At 30.7% G+C, this 23,435-nt stretch overlaps 1 protein-coding gene across 1 annotated transcript; it reads right to left on the bottom strand.

Moving 5' to 3' along the window:
- Nucleotides 1-10,023: 10,023 nt before the first annotated feature.
- Nucleotides 10,024-17,212, bottom strand: LOC109805760 (uncharacterized). The gene is made up of 9 exons (XM_020367949.3): nucleotides 15,918-17,212; nucleotides 14,960-15,089; nucleotides 14,115-14,608; nucleotides 13,628-13,708; nucleotides 13,318-13,422; nucleotides 11,576-11,689; nucleotides 11,396-11,479; nucleotides 11,239-11,310; nucleotides 10,024-10,819 (listed from the first exon to the last, which is right to left on the bottom strand). The coding sequence occupies exons 1-9, from the start codon at nucleotides 16,236-16,238 to the stop codon at nucleotides 10,547-10,549; spliced, it is 1,674 nt and encodes a 557-aa protein (XP_020223538.1). The 5' UTR covers nucleotides 16,239-17,212; the 3' UTR covers nucleotides 10,024-10,546.
- Between the last annotated feature and the right edge of the window lie 6,223 nt (nucleotides 17,213-23,435).

Here is a 23,435-nt window from a genome sequence, read left to right as displayed (position 1 = left end):
AGCTTATTTCAATTGAAAACTATGTTCAATAGAAAGGTTGAAATTTAAAACAAGGAATTGGGTACAATGTTTACTCCCAGTCCTTAAAACACCTGTTAAGAATTTTACTTAAATTATAGGAAATCTAGTTTCAAATAGTTACAAGAATTTTTAATTTTTTAACCAAAACTCATTAACCAAGTCTTTTTCAAGTTCTATGCAAATAAAAAAAATGGTTACAAATGACAATCACATAAGAATATACAAAGTATTAGACTAAATGTTCATAGCAAATACTAAGAATTTACAGAGAATTTTTTTTTATTTTAAGTGCAACTTATGTTAATACTAGTTCTTTAGAGTCTATGTATCTTATTTTCTCATCCTTTTATAAAAGCTTGGAAATATTTATTGAAACACTCATCTTTCTTTTGAAATATGAATGTTGATGTATCTTATTTTGTTCTTGTTTTATGTTTTTTGAGGTGTGAGAGTAAACTCTTTATTTCTTTTGACTTGGAAAAGTTAACAAGACTTCTTGATTGCACTATGTTTAGAAAACTTCCTTTACTAGATTGCTGTATGTAAGACATATATAACTATCTTCTAATAGATGAAACTTGTAAGATTTAAAACATTTTGTCTTGTGTGGTAAGATGATATTCATAAGATAATATGTAGGCAAGAGAAATATTCAATTTATGTAAAACACAGTCTTATCTTTTGTTTATTATCATTAGATTAATAACATGTGTTCTATTTTTAGGAAACAATGTAATTTGACCCAATTCAATAATTTTACATATTTACTTCGAGAAATATAAAAATAAAAATAGTAATTAATTGAAATTACTTATAGAAAGGTAGCTGTATAAACTAAAACAACAATAAAGGATTATTGGTAAGAATTACCCATTTATTTGAGTCAATAAATATGTGAATATATTTACTTTTTAAAAAATTCTAGCTACCAAGCATTTTTTAATATTTTCTTGTAAACTAGCGATAGATAGATAGATAGATAGAGAAGATATCTGTTTACATAGACTTACTTCGTTCAATAACTCATGTTCTACATCAAATTTCAACAATCTAATAGTTAAATTTAAAACTTTTAATGCATAGATCAAATTTATAAATTTTTAAAAATTTTGAAAATTATTTAATATTTCGTTTCATTAATTCAAATTAATGTATAAAATAATTTTATAATTATCCGTCAATTTGAATTATGAAGTATCAAATAATTTTTAATTTCTTTTTAAATTTGTAAATTTAATCTATACATTAAAAACTTTAAATTCAACGGTTAGATCATTAAAATTTGATATAAAACATGAATTATTAAACAAAATAAATTTAGATAAACTTACTCCTAAAATAAATGAATTATATATATATATATATATATATATATATATATATATATTGTATCATATTAGTTACATTATTTTTCTTTAAAAAGATCATTTGAAACTTATAAACTTTAATTTTTCTTTCTGAATAAGAACAATTGAACATGGACCGTAGACAGGATTTCAGATTTGCAGTCGAATAAAGAATGGGTCCCACGCCATGTGAGTTCCACAATTTGCTGAACTGATTTGATGCATATTTGGATAAGTATAAGGCTGGTCTAGTCTTAGTCATTCAATTAAAATTAATTATTTTTTAAATCTCTTAAAAAAGAATTGGTTTCTAAACATGTCTTCAGGAGTCTGAATAAAAATCAATTGGGAGCGAGAAAGAAAAAATAATATTATTTCTTAAAATATATTGTAGTTAAAATCATCTTATTTGAAGAAAAGTACTAACTGAGCTAATAATTCAACATTATGCTAGAAAATTAGACCAATTGATTAATAGCATGTAAATTTAAAATTGAGAAGAAAGCTTAATAAAAAATATCCGGTATTATTGAGAAGCTATACCAATAGTTATTTTAAGAATAATTTTTATTGTTAGTATTGCGATTGTAACAAAGTTGAAATAAGTTTAAACTAATTTTACACAATTTTATTGTTCATGTGAGAAATATTCCTATTGATTTTCTTGATGACTAGTCTTCCAAGTTCAATGTGTTGATTGAGTCTTTGCTCCAAGTAGTGGGGAAGGTACCTGTAAAGGCACTCCAACGCTCACGTGAGTATTCAGTACAGAGCGATAAAAGCTACAGTATTAAATGATCATACCTAATTCTGTCCCATTAGAGGTATATTTATAGTGACATATTTGGGCCTGATGGGCCTTTTGTATCAGAGGATGGGTAATTAGGGCTTCTAAATCCTAATGTTGATTTGTTATGGACGTTACCTATTTAATCTCTTCTTCTAATAGCTTCTGCCCTGTTTTCGAGGTGTCGAGTACCCTTCTAGTTGGTCTCTCGGCCGAGGGGGTATCCGACATAGCTCTCGGTCGAGCGCTGTTAGTGTGTATTAGGATATCCTGGTTCATCTCCTTTGGTTACTCCTCGGCTTAAGTTAGGGTCGAATGGGGTATTCGGTTCTCGTGTTCCCTTAGGTTACCCTTTGGCCTGTGCTAAGGCCGAATGGGGTATTCAGTTTTCACGTTCCCTTAGGTTACCCTTCGGCCTATGCTAAGGCCGAATGGGGTATTCGACTCTAGTGATGACCGAGGGGTCTGTTGTATGCTTTTCCGGTACAATTATCAACTATCACATTCTTATAACATGGACCTCAATTCATCTAGTCATGCTGCTAGTGACCTTGTCACACTCCAACCAAAATGATTATATTATCTTATTTTAACCAACTTAGTCATACATGATATAAGAAACATTGTAACAAATTGTCTAAATAAGAAAATAAACTTTCCTTTTATGAAATTCATTATTTAAAAGATCTCACATTGTGTTATTACTTTGTTGATTTATAAATTGATTTGATTGATATTGTTAAGATATCGTGAAAATTTATTAGGGTTAATCATACCTTAACTAATTATATCATATCATATTGTATCATATTATGTTAATCCTTATTTTTCATTATAAATAAGAGTTATGTGTGTTGAAGATAAAAACATAATTCCTAAATCACATGGTATCTAGAGCATATTTTTTTCTTTTAACTGCGTGAATAGTATTTCACATGAAAAATTCTATGCGTAAACAGTACCACACATAAACAATGCTACACATGAACAGTGACACCCGTGAACAATCCTACACGTGATGTCATTTTTCGGCTACCCCTCAGTTGTGGTCGACCACCTCCGACAACCATGCTTGGCTTTGTTTGGCATCTGCTTGACCCTAGTTGGTTATGATCCCTCTCTACCTCATCTCCCATGGTTGCTTCTGCTTTCGCTCCTACAATTGTCACTATTTCTACATCTAACTATCATGATTTCCTTCAATTTTGAGCAGCCCAACAATTTGCCTCGCTTATCACCATCGTGGCTTAATCTGATAAACATGTAGCCTTTATTTCTCAGTCTTCTTCTTTTAGACCTTGGATTCTTAACTCTAGTGCTCTTGATCACATGACTGGTAATCAATCCCTTTTCTCTCACTTGTCTATCTCAATCTTATCATCTGTTACTCTTGCACATGGTTCTCATATTAAAGTTCATGACATTGGTCAAACACACCCACTCCCTAACCATCCTTTACATTCTGTCTTGTTTGTTCCTGATTGTCCTTTTAATTTAATTTCCACTAGAAAACTTACTCTCACCCTTAATTTCTCTGTCTTGTTTGTTAATAATTCTATTTTTGTTCAGGATCGATGTATCAGACAAACGATTGAAACAAGCATGAGTCTGGGGAATTGTATCATCTTTCACCACCGATTTCTTATGTCTCCACTTCTATCGATCTTGCTCATGAGTGTCTTGGTCATCCTAGTTTGGAGAAATTGCATCTTTTACTTCCTAGTTTTTCTATGATTAAATCCATCCAATGTGAGTCATGTCAGTTAGGGAAACATGTCTGTCAATCCTATAGGTCTAATGGCAATAAATGTATTTTGTCACCTTTTACTGTAGTTCACTATGATATTTGGGAACCTAGTCGAGTCAGTACAACTTTAGGTTATTCTTATTTTGTTACATTTATTGATGATTTTTTGTGTTATACTTGGGTTTTCTTAATAAAACACTGTTATAATATTTTTCATATTTTTCAAAGTTTTTCCACTAAAATCGCTACTTAATTTGGGATGTTAATTAAAATTTTACACAACGATAATGTCAAAGGATATTTATCTTTTAAATTCCAGTCTTTTCTCTCTCACAGAGTATTCTTCATCAAACCCCTTATGCTCATACACCACAACAAAATGGTGTTGTTGAGTGCACAAATCATTATTTGGTTGAGACAACTCGTACTCTTCTCCTTCGTCATAAAGTTTTACTTCGCTTCTAGGGTAATGTGATTGTCATTGCATGTTACTTGATTAATCACATGCCCTCCTCTGTTCTCAATAATGAAATTTCATACACCATCTTGTATCCACAACATGACCTCTATCCTGTCCCACTTTGTGTCTTTGGATGTACATGTTTTGCACAGTCCCTTAAGTGTGCCTTTCTTGGATATTCTCGCCTTTAGAAAGGATATCATTGTTTCTATCCACAACTTCAACAATATCTTGTTTCAACTGTCATCTCTTTCTTTAAGTCCTCTCCTTTCTTCTATAAAGATGCTAACAATCATCCTCCTCTAAATATTCAACCTGATGCTACAACTTCGATTGTAGTCGTTAATCTACCACCATTACTTGTTTATTAGCAAAGGACACGACATCCACAGGTGGTTCCACATACCCATCCTCCAACATCATCTCCTATTCCAAACGACCATCCAACAACGCCCTCTGCACTAAAATCTCCTTTACCCGAGCTTCCTATTGCCATATTCAAAGGTATTCGATCTACCCATAATCTTAACCCTTTATATGCTTCCACTCTTTCTTGTCATTGATTATCTCTTTCCTATTTTTCTTTTGTATTTTCTTTGGATTTTGTTGTTATTCACAATTCTACAGGTGAAGCTATGGCTAATCCTAGGTGGAGACTGACAATGTTAGATGAAATGGAAACTTTACAGACTAGTGGCACATGGAAGTTGGTGCCTTTACCTCCTGACAAGTCTACAATTGGTTGTTGATGGATTTATACGGTGAAGGTTGAAGCGGATGGAAGTATTGACCGCTTTAAAGCATATTTGGTTGCCAAGGGCTATACTCAGATCTATGGCCTTGAATATGGGGATACTTTTTCTCTTGTAGCCAAGATGACTTTTTTTCGTTTGTTTCTTGCTATGACTGTCATTCGATATTGGCCATTACATTAGTTGGATATTAAAAATGCATTTTTAAATGGTGAATTGCACAAAGAGGTTTATATGGACCAACCCTCCAACTTTACTACTTCTGGTGACTCTCACCTTGTATGTTGCCTCTGTCATTCTATTTATGGCCTGATGTAGTCTCCTCATGCTTGGTTTGGTTGCTTAAGCTTGGCCTTAATTGAGTTCGGTATGACTTAATATGAGGTTGACCACTCTATTTTTTTTTCCTTTACTCCTCATCTAGTCTTTGCACTTATTTAGTGGTATATGTTGGTGACATTACCATTACTGGTGATAACTCTAATGGTATTTGTCGCCTCAAATCTCACCTTCAATGTCAGTTTCAAATGAAAGATCTAAGCCCTTTGAAATATTTTTTAGGGATCGTGGTTACTCAATTTGCTTTTGGTATTGTCATTTCCCAACGACAATATGCTTTAGACATTTTCACTAAGTCTAGTATGGTTGATTGTCATCCTAGTGACACTCCGATGGACCTCAACCTCAAGCTTCTTCCGGATTAGGGGGAGCCATTGGAAGACTCGAAAAGATATCATAAACTCATTGGAAAACCCAATTTCTAATTATCACCAGGCTAGATATCACATTCCCAACATGTGTGGTAAGCCAATTTATCAACGATCCTCGTGATAGTCATTGGAATATAGTCATGAGGATCCTCAAATATATCAAGAAGGCACCAGGTTGTGGACTCCTATATGAGGACAAAGGCAATTCCAAAATTGTTTGTTACTTTGATGTTGATTGGGCAGGATCACCATCAGATAGAAGGTCTACCTCTGGCTATTGTGTTATAATCGGAGGTAACTTGATTTCGTGGAAGCAAAATATAGTTACTAGATTCAGTGCAAAGGTAGAATATCATGCTATGGTAGCAGTTGCAAGTGAAATTACTTGGCTATAACAACTTCTCAAGCAACTCCAAATTGGAGACACTCACAGAACTAAACTCATTTGTGATAATCCAACTGCTCTTCACAATGCCTCTAATCCAGTCTTCCATGAGCGGACTAAACATGTAGAAATAGACTATCATTTTGTAAGAGAGAAAGTAATCTCAGGAGAGATCATAATTGAGTTCGTCCACCCTAATGATTAGTTAGCAAATGTGTTCACAAAATCGCTTAAAAGGCCTAAGGTAGATTACATTTGTAACAAGCTTGGTGCATATTGTATATATATATGCTCTAGCTTAAAGGGGAGTGTTAAAATATTGTGGAGATTTATTCATTCCCCACTTAGATAGGGCATTAACAACCACATTTTCCTCTCTAAAGACATAACAAAGGCTATATTTTTTAAAGGAAGACAAAAGAGAAAGTATGTCCATAACAATAACATTGCTCATGCGATGTGTCTAAGGTCCTTTCTATTACATATGGATAGCCAAATGAGAGTCTAATTCCACCTCCATAGCTTGAAAGCCCCTAATATTAGTTATGTGGAGAGTATGACTTCCACAATTCTACCTTGATAATAGAGCATCTTCCAAGATTGCACGACATGGCAACTATGAACTTCTCATCTCCATTTTTGATAAGGCCTCCTACTGCAACATAACCAGTTTGGGGGAGAGAAAGCCCATCACAATTAAGCTTAACATTCTAGCATTGGGGAGGATCATCAATCTAAGGATCATTAATATTCTTTTTTGGTAGTTGAAGATGCTAAAACAGAACCAAAAAGAAGGAAAACAAAAGCAACAAGAAAAAATAGAAACTACAATTTCAGAAAATGCTCTCCAGCAACATCAACTTGAAGCAATGGAATAACATCCAAAGGAGGCTCCATGAAATTAGTTAATCCATCAGGACACTTAAGGCCCAATTTTGCAAAATAGTCCACACACTTGTTGCATTCTCTAAGGATATGAGATAAAGAAACTGCTCAATCCTTGTCTAGCAACTTGCGAATTTCTTGCACCAGATTTGAATAATGATGCATATGAGACACCCTTCCTTGAATCTACTTCATTGCAACCAAAGAATCAGCTTGACAATAAAAACTCTTGATAAGCCCATTCTTTGAGCAATACGCAAACCTTGTAGAATGCCTAACAATTCTGCTCAAATAATCTTAAAGCCATCCACATTTCCAAAAAAACCATGAATCCAAACACCATCCGAACTCCTCAACACACCCCCAAATCCAGCTTTGTCTTCCATAACACTCCCATTCGTATTCAGAATGATGCAATTCTCAAAAGGAGCTAACTACCCCACCCATTTTGGCAATCTACTACTCACCTCATAGTTTGAAAAAACATTAGTCATAGCCTCAAAAAGTGATTGGGAAGTCAGCGCTACCTGTCATGCCTTTGTTTTACTACCTTCAAACACCAACCGATTCCTACCCAACCAAATCTCCCAAACTGTAGATAAAAATAATGCGCCTCCCAACTTAACTCCATGAATGACCCACATCTTAAGGTCATCTATCTGATAGAAAGTGTCGCGACTTACAAACTGTAATATCCAGCACACTTCTCGCACCTCATGACAGTCCTTGAAACAACGCATTGTTATCTCCTCCTGGTTGTCACAACATCTACACTTATCATTCCGCATGATGCGTCGCTTGAGGAGTAAAGAGGATCATTAATATACTAATAATATCTTAGTATATTGATGTATTATTTTTATAATATTTTAGAATTATATAATTGTTGATCTATTTAAGTTATATATATTATAACTTTTATTTATGTATAAAAAATATATTTATTACAACTAAAGAAATTTATATATATATATATATATATATTATTAGTATTAATAATATTATTGATAAATTAATATTAGTAATATTATTAGTATATTTATAGATGAACTAATAATTTAATAAATATAAATTATCATATTAATATAATTTTATAAAAGCATAAATATATTATATGTATAAATATATTTGAAAAATATTAACTAGAAATACATGATAAAAGAAATAACTTTTTTATTGAAATATAAAAATTAGATGTTAAATACTTAGGTCATATATTTCTAGTTAGTCTTCTTTTAATATTTATATTTATGAAACTATTAATAATATACTAATAATATTAATGTGTATATATATATATATATATATATGATGTTTTTAATAATAAAAAATAATATATTTTTAAATTTATTTATAATAAATATATTTCAACTTTCATCATATATTAAAGAAATTTATTAGCTTAATAGTATTATGCAACCTAAATGTTAAGGATCTAACACCATTTTTTTTAAATGATATTTTTATTTTATTTTTACCGATCACACCATCACACAATATTATTACAACCATATCATGTGTTATATCGGCACAATTCATTAGCTTTTTAATAATAAAAAATTGACACCATAATTAAAGTCTTATAATTGTGATATTTAAAAGGATTTGATTTGCTCAACTGAAGTTTAAAAGACTAAAATTACATGATTGAGATATTTGAAAGATCAAAATTTTAAGATATAAATTATATTTGGTTTTCATTTCTCACAAAAAAAAGAGAAGAGAAGCAATTGACACACTTCTTAAATAATAATAATAATAATAATAATAATAATAATAATAATAATAATACATAAAGAAGTTATTTACTTTAAGAGTAAATCTACAAAAACTATTTCATTCAATAAATCATGTTTTACATTAAGTTTCAACAATCCAATCATTGAATTTAAAATTCTTAATACATATTTCAAGTTTATAAATTTGTAAAAATTTTAAAAGTATTTGATACTTCGTTTCATTAATTCAAATTGACAAATAATGATAAAAATAATTTATATGTTGATTTGAATTAATTAAATAAAATATAAAATAATTTTTTATTTTTTTAAAAGTTTGTAGACTTGATCTAATTATTAACACATAATATTCTAAAAAGAAAATGAAAAAACTAAAATAATGAAACAACTATTATTTACTTTTTATTAAGATTTACCATTCACATACAAAAGCACTTAGGAGCATTTACTAAATAAATTTTTTTCAAAATCATAAATATTGAGAATCATAATTCTTATGATTAATTAAAATTCATTTGGTTAACCATAAATATTTTTTTAGAATGTTTATAATTATTACTTATAAATATATTTTTTTTACTATATTAAATACAAAAACAAAGGTAATATGACATCTTATCAAAGTAAAACTTTTCATTTAACTCAAAAATATTAGATTCTCACTTCCTTCATAGAAACATTTTTGTCAAATATAGATAAAAATCATTCTCATAGAACATTGTTTTCTTGAAATTTTTTTTTAATTAGTAAACCAAATTGTAAGAAGCTAACTTTCTCAACTTCAAGTTCTTAAAATGTTAAAAAAAACTCATTGTACTAAACATGTTAGATTTCATCGTAAAATCAATTGGTATAAAATAAAGTCGTCCTACAGATATTACAAAGTGAGACCTCCCAACACTCCCTCCCCCTTTCCATAGATGTCTACTGATCAGACAATACCCATGAAAATAGACAAACTAAGAAAGTGGATTCTAAACTCTGACGTTATTAACGTTCATTTAAAAATCAATTGATATTAAACGAAATTGTCCCACAAATATATGAAACACATCGAGAATTGAGATAGATGATGTAAAATTTTCCAACAAAACGTCTCCTGAGTGTTCTATCTTTCAGAGCCCTCTTCAATTAATTTCCGAGGATTAAAATTAGAAGATTGTGTTGCAGAAAATTAGACATGCCATCCAATAATAACAAAAGGTTGTAGAGAGAAAAAAAGGTATGGATGTTACATAGCTCTAGAAAATGAATGCTGATAACCAAGTCCTATACCAAATGAGAAATTTTTATTAGCCTTATGTACAAAGGACCAAAGTATTAGTCCTTGGTAACCCTCAAAAAAGACCACCTTCTAATGTAACAAGGATACATTAAGCCACAGATCCGTGTCAACCAGCTCATACTGGATTCTGTAAACCAGAAGGAGCAAATGAGCAATGAGGGAAACACCTAGAAAGTAGAAACCAAGGTTTTTTTTGCACTTCTAACACCTTAGTACATAAATGGAATGTGGTTGAGACACTAGCCAACCTTGGTTCTACAAAATTCAACCCATGGCTCTCATCTATCTTTGATAAGGCACTTTTCTGAGTGTTGTTGGCCATTCCTTGTTTTGATCTCAGCCATGCATCACTTTTCTTCTACAAAATGTTTACTCCATCAATCCCTTGGGGATATGCAATGAACTGTGAACTTTCCCTACCGACTTACTTCAACATGACGTTCTTCGCCATTGCTTTTTCCCTTTCTTCTGACTCAATTTGAATGGACTCCAACTCTTCCTGCGTTTAGAAGTCTCACAAAAGAGACCTGATGCCAGAGCCTGCTGAAGCCACAGGTCGAATGCCTCTTCATCTTCATCCATCATCATTTCAGCGTCCAAGTCCCATGGGAATCTACTCGAGTTGCACCGCTGGCTTTTCTCCAAGCCAACCATGTTTACATGGAAGCTCGGTCGATGGGTATTCGGCCTACAAGCCATTCCCTGAAAGAAATGAAGTATTCTGTCAGGTACATGAAATGGAATATAAAACAATATTTTTTATAACCATGTTATTAGTGTGAAATATCCACTATATCAGTCACATGAAGTGGAGTAAAAAACAATCCTTTTGAATGAAGATTTCTATTTTCAACAAAAAGAGAAAAAAAGTCGCTCCAATCACTCGTAATCAGATGATTAGGAACTCTGTAATTTTGTAACATTCACCTTCAACAATAACCAAAATGCAATATCGGTGGAATTCTAATAAGTTGGAATACATCAAAGAATGTAATGATTCCCACTCCTCACTATCATACTTAACGAACACTACTTTGCATTTCTACCGCCATATTAGGCACTAAATGAGGTAAAGATCATTATATGTACACCAAGAAATGCCGTCTGTAGGGTACACTGACCTGACATATCGCCCATTCTGACACATCAAAAATTTTGCTCTCAGCACAAACAAAAGCACGTGGAATCTCCACCTATGAAGACAAGATCATAGTTTAGAAACCAAATGCAAACAATGTAAGATGAAGTCAGGAAAACTACTTGCTATGCACAATCTACCTTTTGAGGCCTGTCAAAAACCAAAGACCCTTTATACTCAACCCATCCATCTCCATCCTTGGCTTGATGAAACTGACAGCAGTCCTGTTTCCGGAGTAGTAAAATTCAGAAGACAAAGTAAGCATAATAGAGAAAGGGGAAAGCATTTAATAATCAATATTTAAGGGAAAGAAATCAGACCTGACACCATCTTGCTTTGGCCTTACTCCTGTTAGTACATACCCAAATATGTGAATTCCCACACTTGGTGCACTGTATTCGTCTGGATTCTTCAGAACGATAATCGGTATTATCCTAAGGAAAATACATTACATGTATCATCACTACTTTTATAATATAGATCATCAATCAGCCAAATAATTGAGCAAACCAAGTACACTCATGCAATATATTGATGTCCTTCCAAAACCATGTTATCATGAGAGGTGATTTTGATGGTCAGACCAATCCTCTTACCGCATTGGTTTATATCTAATTTGAACACATGTCTTCATTCTTTGCTACTCCCCCCTTCCTTTATATAAGAAACAAATGGCTACATTTTTTTTGTCCTAATTATAAGAAACAAACACCTACTTTCAGATGTATAAATTGTTGATTTCCTTTTATACCCTGATGCAATTGGGTGCATTTATTGATTTATTTACAATACAAGTTACACCCATTGATGGAAAAAAATTATCTCTTGAATTAGGTGAAGTGTCATTTAATGCAACCACTATTTAAACCAATCAATTCAAAGAGTGTTTTTGGAATAAAATTTAATTCTATGATATTATTAATGAAAACTAACTATCTTAACTATTATTATTGGTTTTGATAAATTAGTTATTTGTTTCCTATATAGAGGACCAGAGAGAGTATTATTTTACATCATGAAATCAGTTGTAGTCCTTAAGTGAACTCTTATACTCCCTCCGGTCCTTTGTATAAGAAACAAATAACTAATTTATCAAAACCAATAAAAGGTAGTTAAGATAGTTAGTTTTCATTAATAATGTCATCGATTAAATTTCATTCCAAAATACCCTTTGAATTGATTGGTTTAAATGGTGGTATCATTAAATGACACTAGACCTAATTCAAAGATAACTTTTTTCACCAATGAGTATAACTTGTATTGTTAATGCATCAATAAATACATCCACTAGCACGAGGATATAAAAGAAAATTAGCAATTAATACATCTTAAAGTAGGTACTTGTTTCTTATAATTAGGACAAAAAAAGTGGACCCATTTGTTTCTTATATAAATGATTGGGAGGGAGTATTTGATTATTTGAAAAATGTCAAACTTCTCAAGAGTCATAAAATTGTAATACCTGGAATCAAATGTTGTTGTTCAATATAAGCTACTGAAAAGCTTGCAAAAAAGCTACTTTTAAGCTCCTTTTTTCTTTTTACCTTTTCTTTACTATAAATAAGCTCCGTTTTTTATGAGCTTTTGTCAAAAAGTGTTTGGATTAACTTCTCCTTAAAAGGACAAGGACAAGGACAAGGACAAAAATAGCTGGAACAAACACTATGTATGTATTTTTCACTAACCCACTGTGAACCAGTTATTCGAAGGCCTATTCTATAACTTATTTGAACCAAAGACTTGACTGGTTTTCAGGAATAAATGAAAAAACATTGTTGAAAAATCTCTAAATTTTTCTTTAATTGTTCTATAGGTAAGCCATAATGTATGGGTCGTGTAAATGTGAGAATACTATGTCTAAACAAATAAAGGAACAATTATTTAGTAAAAAGAGGATGAAGGAAATTCTCAGCTTTTAGAAACCATGTCCATGGAGTTAAAAACTACCAAAAAATTCTTGATTTCAAAAATCAAAACTACAACATGTAAGATGTGTGGACTGAATATACACAGAACCTGAGAAGAATATGTCTGTCATTTACAAGAATATCATCATATTTACCTGATGTGAACTACTATGGGATCTCTGGCAGACACTTTTAGCCATGGATTCTTCTTTCCTTAATTGTTCATCATAGTCTCGCTTCTTCACAGAATCAGAAAGAACCTGGAAGTTTCATATAACTTGTTAATGGGAGGAATAAATGTGAGCAAAAATTACCAGTTTTACACATTATGTATCACATAACCATTAAGTGCTAAACTATCAACTACAAGAGAGTATCCATGTTTTACAATTGTGTATCAAATAGCCATTAAGTGCTTATCTATCAACTACAAGAGAGTCTCTGCAGCTTATAGTTGGAGTTTACCTCATATGCACATTGAAGCTTCTTAAATGACTCACTTGCCAAAGAACTGCCCATATTTTTATCAGGATGCACAAGCATAGCCTACATCATTAAAGAAAAAAATGGGAACATTACATATACAACATCAGATCAGACTATCAGGATTCAGGATGTAAGAGGGTTTTTCCTTTTTACATTTCATTTCTAAGTTATGTTTTAACCAAAAATTACAAAAAGGTGCATCATGTTGCTTCTTGTTTTCAGGATTTCGAGAAGTAAATGGTGAAAACAGAAAATAAAAAATGAAGACATGGTGGCATTTTTGTAATTAATAAATCAGATGAACGATAACAGAAAACAAAACAAATACTCTTCAAGTAAGGTAGTAAACACAATCGGCAATATATCTTATTCCTCATACATTGCAATACAATACTGCTTAAACACATACCAGCAGCCCAAATAAATATTTTCACAACATTGAAGCAAAAGAAAACTAAACAAATACCTTTTTCCGGTATTCCTTTTTCAAAACTACTGCATCAATCTTCTTGTGGCGGGTAAATCCAAGAGCGTCATAATGATTCAGACTCTTCAATATCCTTTTCATTTCATCAGTTGAACTTGTTGTTTGTTCTCTAACAACTTTGTTAACAGAAAGTTCTTTCTTGTTATCAACAACTGATGTGGTAACAGCAGGTTTACTGGATGATTTACATGAATGCAAATTCTCAGATTCATCAGTAGGTATAGGATATTCACACTCTTCAGAGAAGTCATCTTCCACAACTGTTTCTGATTGCTTCTGCTCTTCAGAATGCGAACTTTCACTCACATTATCAAACCATTGGAGCAGAAAATTCAAAATGTCATTAGAGAGGAATGCAAGGTTTATAGCAAGAAAAACACCCAGCCATCCCACTCGTACTTGAACACAGTATATAGCATATATAGTTCCGACTAATACCACCAAGCGTGCATGGTTCAGGGAGAACAAATAACCTGCAAGTGTATAATTGAAAGCAAAATTTCAGGCTTACAAAAGGTTAAATGTTCAGTTAAGCCAGCAAGAATAGAAGTCTTGTATTGCCCTCATGGAATGTCAACTGAACTCAGTTCTATTCCAATGATATCCAATAACACATTTCAGAGTCATGCAGCCAGTAAATATTAGCCAAGCCTCTTGATTATAGAAATATTAGTCAAATGAGGAAAGAAAAATAGGACAATGATGGGAATCATAAACACAACTGAAAAATATAAAATAATAAGCAACATGCCTCCTTTCCTCTCTTATTCTGGCCATTGGGAGAATGTATATTGTAACACAAAAGCCAAGAAAGAATATCATACCTCCAACTATGAGTAATGTTCCTGTTATCCAGAAGTTAGCATACATCCACAAAATAAGGATGGCAAAAAGCCCTACTATAAAAAGCCCAGGAGTATAACCCAAGTATTGAACAGCAACTCCAGCAACACCCTGAAGCATTCAATTGAACTGTGAGAAGCAATGTATAAAATTTTCTATGCAAAATTATTTGTTACTGAATTGAACTGAAGCAACCGAACAGAAAACAACTACGAGTCCCAATTTAAGATGGTAGTTAACTAGAGATCCATCAACACTAATGCAGTCCAACCTTCCTCTTAAACTAACATTTAAACCAATGTCCAATTGCCAACAGAACCTAGAAAATGAATAATTCAATTCACAACAGAACCTTGAAACGTATTTGGATGATAAAATTCTTATAGAGCATTCAAACATTTTGCAATGACTATTAAAACCCAATAGTGAGCTCCATGTTCGAAGTAACATTTTAAAATGACTAAAAAGGCAATTGTAAAAGTCATCCCATCATAACACTAAATGATAGACCAACCGCCAATATTCAAAAATTGCTATTCAACCGAAGTAGATAATATAATTACTCAAAGAACAGCTAAATGTAAAAATAAGGGCAAATTACACTAGCAAGGTTGCACCCCCCAAGGTTTAGCAAAATTTCGCCTGATATTCTCCCCTTTTTTTACCCTACACACACCTCCCGTAATTTATATAACAACATAACATTGTATACCATTCCCTTTGACACATACCTCCACTGATTTCTTATGCAGTTATATAAATCGAAGGAGAACAAAGTAATGTCAAAAGAGAAGAGGGATATCGGGTGTAATTTCATGAAACCTCACGAGTGAGTGTAATTTTCCCTAAATAAATAACTGGATGACAGACCTAGACACACAGATCAGAAAAACAAAACTGCAAGATGAAAACTTGGACAGGTTGAAAAAAAAGGCATACCATACTAAGAAGCACGTAAACCAAGCAATACATCGAGGTCAGACTAAGAAAGCAGCTCCACATTATAAGCAGAAGCATCACAGGACCAAACCTAATGAAGGACTGAAAGCCCCTAAGAGCAGAATCCTTCCAGAAAATCAATGACAACCTCAGTAAGCTCCCCAATCTGGAGCAACCCCGGCACACCATAGGCCAATGCCGTTCAATGAACATAGCAGTCCTATCTCTGCACCATGTCACCGCGGTTCGAGCACGCCAGCCGGCGTCCTTCTGCGACCGAAACCATTGCCAACACTGCTTGAACAACCCTATGTCCTCCATCACCAAGGCCTCCTCAAATTCCCCAGAATCTTGGTGAAACCTCACTTCTATGCCTACAACTTAAACCTCATCATCATCATCCTAAACAAATTGCTAATGCTATTGACACCCATCACCACCAATCCAATGCTCCATATATCCAAACCATTGTGACCCTAACTCATCAATGCCATCCATAAAAAAGTAAAAAATCACCTTGATCTACCAAAATACACTGCAAATAAATAAGGCCTGCCACTCCAACTCCCTACATTAATCAACCAAATTCACGGGTTTCACAAGTCCAATGGCTCTCCTCATCCAAAAAGTGAAAGAAGAAAAAAAACACAAAACCCCACTATTGATAAGATCAAAAGAGAACATTCTGTGAGTCCATGAGAGCACTAAATACAATCACGTTCAAAAGGGGGTAAATTGCTTCCAAAATAAGCCTCCCAAAAAGCAACCACTGTTCACAGAAGCCCCACAAAAACAAAAACACGCACTCAAAGCAACAGTTGAATAACAAGATAAAAATTAAAAGCCCTCTCTTTTTGACAAAAACAATGCGACCCCTTTCCCTTTTCCACGCCCCCACTTGAACTCCAGCGCTAGCAGCCTCGACCCTTTAACGGGTTCAAGACCTAGCACTGCAGAATGGGGCGAAAACCACCGAAAGGAACGAACTTGAAGGTGGCCCAGAAACCGTGGAAACCCTAAAACAAAAGGGTATGAGCCATTTTAGGAGAAGAGCGAGTTGAGACTCCGGAGCACCCACAGAGAATGAGGAAAAGGAGAAGGGGACTATTGGATTTTCTGCAGAGGAAGAAAACCTTGGCTTTTCCCTTCTGATTTTTTTGTTTAATTTTTATTCCTCTCTCAGGGATTGCTTGTGAAAAAAAGAGTGAGTTTGTAAAAGTTTCAAAAAGTTTCGTAAAGGGTGGGGAGGAGTGAGAGAGTTGTTTTTGTTGCAGAGGAGGAGAGAGAAAGAGAGAGAGAGGAATTGACATCATTTTTTAAAAATATTATTTGCTTTTATTTTTGTCCAGAAATATTATTTGGTTTGCTTTGTGGATTAGGGCTGGAGAGGTGTGTAATAATGAGGAAGTGGGGTCCATCACACAACATTCAATTTTGTAATTCCATAATGTTTTTATGTTACAAATTTAATTCTTAAAACCTCTTCTTCAACTTATACTAGATTATCTTGTCAAAAAAACATATAAATTTATCAATAATTTATATTTTTTTAAATTAAAATTTCATCTTCTTAATTTTTTACTTAATTAATATATTTCGTAGTAGAAGTATTTTCATGTAAAAAAAAAGTAATTAATATAATACATAATTTGAATTGAATCTTATAAAAAAAATTAAGAGGCATTAATATCAAATCCTATGTAATACTGCTATTTATTAGTTGACGGGTAGTTTGGCTTTAGAAAGGGAGGAAAAAGATTTGAACTAATTCAAATTCGACCATCAGTGATTCTTATTTAAAAAAAAAATACTATTCCACTAAAATATTGTCATAAATAGAAAAAGCATAAATTAAAAGAGAGATTTCAGTAAGCAACCAAAGTACTATAATTGTGATGTTCCAGGAAAAAAAAAAAAACACTAATTATGGTGATGAAAAATGTTCTACCATGTGCATCAGATTTCCTCAAATGCTAATGATTCCCCTGCATGCTTGGATGACATATATACACTTTATTAATGTCATAGATGTTGTGAGGGTTAATTGAAGACCAAAACAAAAATTACTAGTCACACTAACTGTGATTGCAAATGTATTACTTAGATGTGTGAAAAAAATTTAAATTAATCTGATCTGATTCATAATCGATTTAATTCGTATTGAAAAATTTGATTCATTTTGAAATTTTTTTTTAAGTCAAACCACTTTATAAAATCGATTCAGTTATCCGATCCATTTCTACAAAGTGAATTGGTTTGGTTTGGTTTTTTTAGAAAATTGATCTATATATGAGTAAAAAGTGGATAACTGCACCGCACTAAACCGATCCATATTTTAAAAAAATCAAACTGATTCATTTTTTATAAAATGAATCAGTTAACCGATCCATTTTTATAAAACGGTTCGATTCAAATTTTTCAAAAAATCGATCCATAAACACCCCTAGTATTACTTTCAAATTTGATTTCATCATATTAAAATAATATTTAATTAATAAAAAATACATTTTTATTATGCAGATTATGTTTGTAAAAATGAAAATAAAAAAGAAGAAGAAGACACTCGTGAGAATGTTGCAGTTAGTGTTAGCATCAGTTGCAGCTATTGGAACAATCACTGGTGATGGTGTCGCAAAAGTGGGGTTAATTGGTTGGTTGGTGGTCAAGCCTAAGATTTTGAAATAATTCGATTGTTAAAAAATGTTGGTTCCAAATTTGTTAAATAATCACCTTAAGCCTTTTAATAGACCAACTGGTATATATATTTTAAAAATATTACAATTAAGGTTTAATGCTTTAAATAATAGCAATAATCACATTATTTTATTTGCGTTTACTTAAATTGACTAGCCTATTTAAGATTTTTAAAATGATATTTTAACTAAATAAATAAATTAAAGGGATTTATGTATGGTCAAAAGGGAAAGGTATATCAAGTATAATTCAATAAGTGTAAGATGTGTCAATATAATTTGTCCTTTTAAAAAAGCATTATCCTAACTTAATTATTCTGTAAATAACTTTAGCCAGATTTAGGCTTCATGTCGGTCAAACCAAACCATAGACCCCTCATAAGCCGCAAAGACTAATTTGATTCCTAATTGCCTTTTTTCTTTTTAATTTTAAAGTTACTCATAAATCACAATGTATATCAAATTAATGTCCAAAAATTGGTTGTGATTATATATAGATGTGTGTTCTTTCCAAAAAAAAAAAGAAAAAAGAAAAGTAAAATATATTCCATTTTTAAACTCTTTAAAGTTACATATACAACTCACATCATTACCTACTATCAAGCCTAATTAAAAATGGTAATTCCCAAGGTTTGATCATATAGATGAGGTTATGACTCAAAGAAAGAAACAAAAGATGATTAATATGAAAATGTGTTAGATGAGATACCCACCAACTATTGGCAATTAAAATGATCATTTATATGTTTTTGTCATATTTGAACACTAGGAGAGAGAAAGGGAACATGGTAGCTGAATTTAACTTTTGGTAAGTAAGGAAAGAAACAAATGATGAGTAACATGGAAATATGGTAGGTGAGTTACTAACTATGGGCAACTAAGGGAATAAATAAATTATCAATAATATACTAAAATTATGTAAAGATTTAAACAAACAAAAAAAAAGGAATATCTATATCTATAACTACTACCGTAAAAAAAATATATATATACATTACAAAATAAAGTGATATTTTGAATTACAATTACATGTTTAAATCAAATATAAATTTCAATCTTTTTCATTTAAGAAATCTAAATACTAAACTTGTTGAACTAACAACTTTTGATCACACTTATGATTTTTATTTAGTGCATTTTTTTCTTCTAAATATAGTAAAGCCTTTCAACTAAGATTTATGGGAATTTTAAGGTACAAAAATTTAAATCAAATAAGTATAAAAACTAACAAACCTAAGAGTCTCCTCAATATGCTTAATCCATCAATTCATCATGGTCCAAATTCTTCGAGTCCCTTGTCATTCTTTCTTTTGAATAAAAAAAAAGTATAATAATATTCTATTTAAAGATCTTGTTTCGATTAAATACGCTTCTAAGTCAACCCTCTAGGTTATCCAACCTAATCTGCATACATAAACATGGAATTGATTTATATATTGCATCACATACATATTACTTGTGTATTATAGAGGTATTTATAAAGTGACCAATGAAATCTAACTAAGTTCATTAAACACAGTGTGTAAGTATTGTATTATATTGTATGAAATCTAACTAAGTTGGATCTTAAATATATGAATGCATGAATCTAATATATAGCTGAATAAATAAAAGTAGTGTATTACATGAAACAATTAATATCCTGTATAACATTATACACAATAATATATACATAAGGACAAAATAATTACTTATATAATTTTATAATTGCATTATTATAGGTTTAGTTAAGTAATTAAGTTCTTGAAGAATAATTTTCAAATAGACCCTCACAGTGGCAGCCAATAATTAATGTGCAATATAATGATAATTGTATGTATCCCATATTAACACTAATTTTGTATCTGTGTCTCTTGTAACGGGTTGGAGTACCCCTTGTACTCTCTTTAATATAAATCTCTTTTGCTTATAAAAAAAAAAAAAACTCTAATATATATTAATAATTAAATAATTTTTTCTTACATTTGGAATCTTGGTACTTAGTCAAATCGCCATCACTTTGCAAAGTAACTTTCATTCCATCAGGGTGCCGTGACGCATCACAGTTTATGAGCAAATCCACATTCCCAAAGTACATAAATTCTTAAGCAATAAGCACTGTCCTTTTTATTTTTATCTATAAAAATTATAATTACAAATGCAGGACTCGAGCTTTAATTTTGTACATAACATTAAAGAACCCTAATAATTTAAGTCAATTATTTTATAGATAAATAATTGTTGAATTTTTATCGTACATTGATATTAAATCTGCTTTACATGTTGAATTTATTATTATTGTGTGTGCTATTAAATATCTGCATGATGTTTGGTTAGAATATGATTCTAAATTTGTTATGGATGATTTTGAATATATCTAAATTGTTTCATGGCACATTCGTGGTAGATGATAATATTATTTCTCACTTTATTTGCATATATATATTTTTTATTTTCATATTTATAGAGAAGAAAATTAATGTTTAGATATAAATTAGTTAATTTTGATTTAAAATATAATTTTTTTTTTTATAAATGGTGGTTTGTTATTCTTTTTATTTTAGAGTTTTTTTTATAATCGTTATGATTTATCTTCTTTCGTTTTTGTTAATTATTACATAATTTTTTTTTGTATATTTTGATAGAAAGTAATGATGTTTGAGTTAAATATAATTGTTATGAATGATTTTTTCTTCTTTTAAATATTTAACATAATTATATATTTAAAATTCAAAATTGAGATCACCTCCTTTTAAAGATTACATAATTTTTTTATTCGTTTTTGGTCCCAAAATTTAATGCAGCTAAATACATAAGACAAAATTCGAATCCCTAACCTTATTTAAGCGTAGATCAACTCCTACCGCCGAAACATAGGATAATAATATTGATAGAGTTTCCAAAATTTCAATGGTTTTACTTTTCTAACTGTTGAGACCACCAACAATAAAGAGATTGATTGTAACCACTTCATCCCAAAATAGGTGAAGGAATTTATTCTCTCAATGTTTGTCAGTATCCTCAACTTGATACTTAACAAAACAGTCCTTGTCACCCACGTGATCATAAAGAAAAGATTTCTCAATCCCCCATAACCCTTAACCCTTTTTAAACTTGTAGTTTTTGCATTCAATAAAATCAGAACCAAACTTAGAAGGCATCATTAGTTTTGTCTCTTCTCTTTCTTACTCCATTTATTATACAAGAGTGGTGTTTCTTACACAAACTTTATCTTTAAATATTCTAATAACGTAGATTCATTTGAATCCTTCAAGAAAAAGGTATGATACCATCCAAGTTTTATCCAATAGCTTGCACGGACTTTGTTCTTATACATATTCTAATGTGATCTTTATGATGGGTTTGCTCATAGTACAAGTATAATTTATCCATAATAAGATAAAAGTTTAACCGTGATACATTATCAATTCATTGACTAATGATAAAAAAATGGCTATTAACCGATGATGTAAAATTGTGTTACACTGTTATTTAATTATAAAATATCATTTATAAGTTTGTTAAATTTTATAATATTTAACTTATAAGTTATACCAATACTAAATTTTAACAATGCATAATCATCAAACTATTAACTAATTAGGATGCAATTATAGATAAAACTTATAAACTATATAAGAAAAGAGTTAAAAATGTATAAGTTAATTAATTAAATTAAAAGTGATTAATAAAATTAGTTGATAAATTAAAAGGTGTATATTTGATTATTTGAGATTGAAAAAATTAAATAAATTAATAGATATAAAAAAGAAGGAAAAAAACTAGTTGCAATTTATAAAATTAAGCCAAAAACTACTAAAAACAAGTTTCAAGCCAATTAATTTATTAGCTCTTTCAATAATTTATCAAGCATATTAATCACCTTTTTATCTTGAATTTGGTGAGTTCCTGAAATTCAATTTGTCTAAACTTTTCACAACAAAAAAAATTATATTGAACATGAGTTTTAAAATGACTATTATTTTAAGAAGAGAAGGATTCAAACGACATTAGTGTAACTTTTATTAAGTATTTACACCGTTCAATAATTTTATATTAAATGTGAATTTTATAAATTCAATTGTTAGATTGAAAGTTTTTTACTCTTAGATCATATATACAAAATTTTATATTAATCCAAGATGATTTGAGAGTTCATTCTTATAGAATAAAATTAACATAGTATATACATTTTAAAATATAATAAAATATAATCATTTTATTTCTTTCAAGTTGTTTAATTTTTAAAAAAAATTGATATAAATATATAAAGTAATATGAAGTTAATAAATAATTTTTAATTATATGAAAATTTATAATTGGGTAACAATAAGGGATTCTAATTAAATTCGTAAAATAAAAACAAAGATCAAGAAATAGAAACAATTCCTAGGTAATCCATCTTTGATTTCATTATAGGCTTTGAAGTCTGAAGACCCAATTTGAGAGGCACGTGCTTGGCGAGGTTCAGTTAGTAAACGGCCCCTTATGTTTGTTAGGTTATTTATTTCCTGTGAAATGGTGGTTAGGTTATTTATTTTGTACAATAATGACCTTATTTAAGAACTATTTTAGAAAATTCAGTCTAATTTTATTATTTATTTATAAATTACAAAAAATGTCATCTTATTTTTTTTCCTTTCCTTTTTTATTTTCAACAGTTTATGTAAGAAACAATAAAAATAATGAAAAGTTATTCTTATTATTTTCTATCCAAATCTTTGAAAATGAAAAATAATTTTTTTTATAATTAGGAAATAAAATAAGAAATGAAAATAATAAAAAAAAAGACTTATTCCCAATATAAGCAAACCTTAGACACCAATTAAAAACATCAATAAATATA

Source organism: Cajanus cajan, chromosome 10 (assembly GCF_000230855.2).
Source record: "Cajanus cajan strain Asha chromosome 10, NIPB_CcT2T_4, whole genome shotgun sequence".
NCBI lineage: Eukaryota > Viridiplantae > Streptophyta > Magnoliopsida > Fabales > Fabaceae > Cajanus > Cajanus cajan.
The sequence above is the reverse complement of the archived record's forward strand: the minus strand, read 5'-3'. Positions and strand labels throughout refer to the sequence as shown.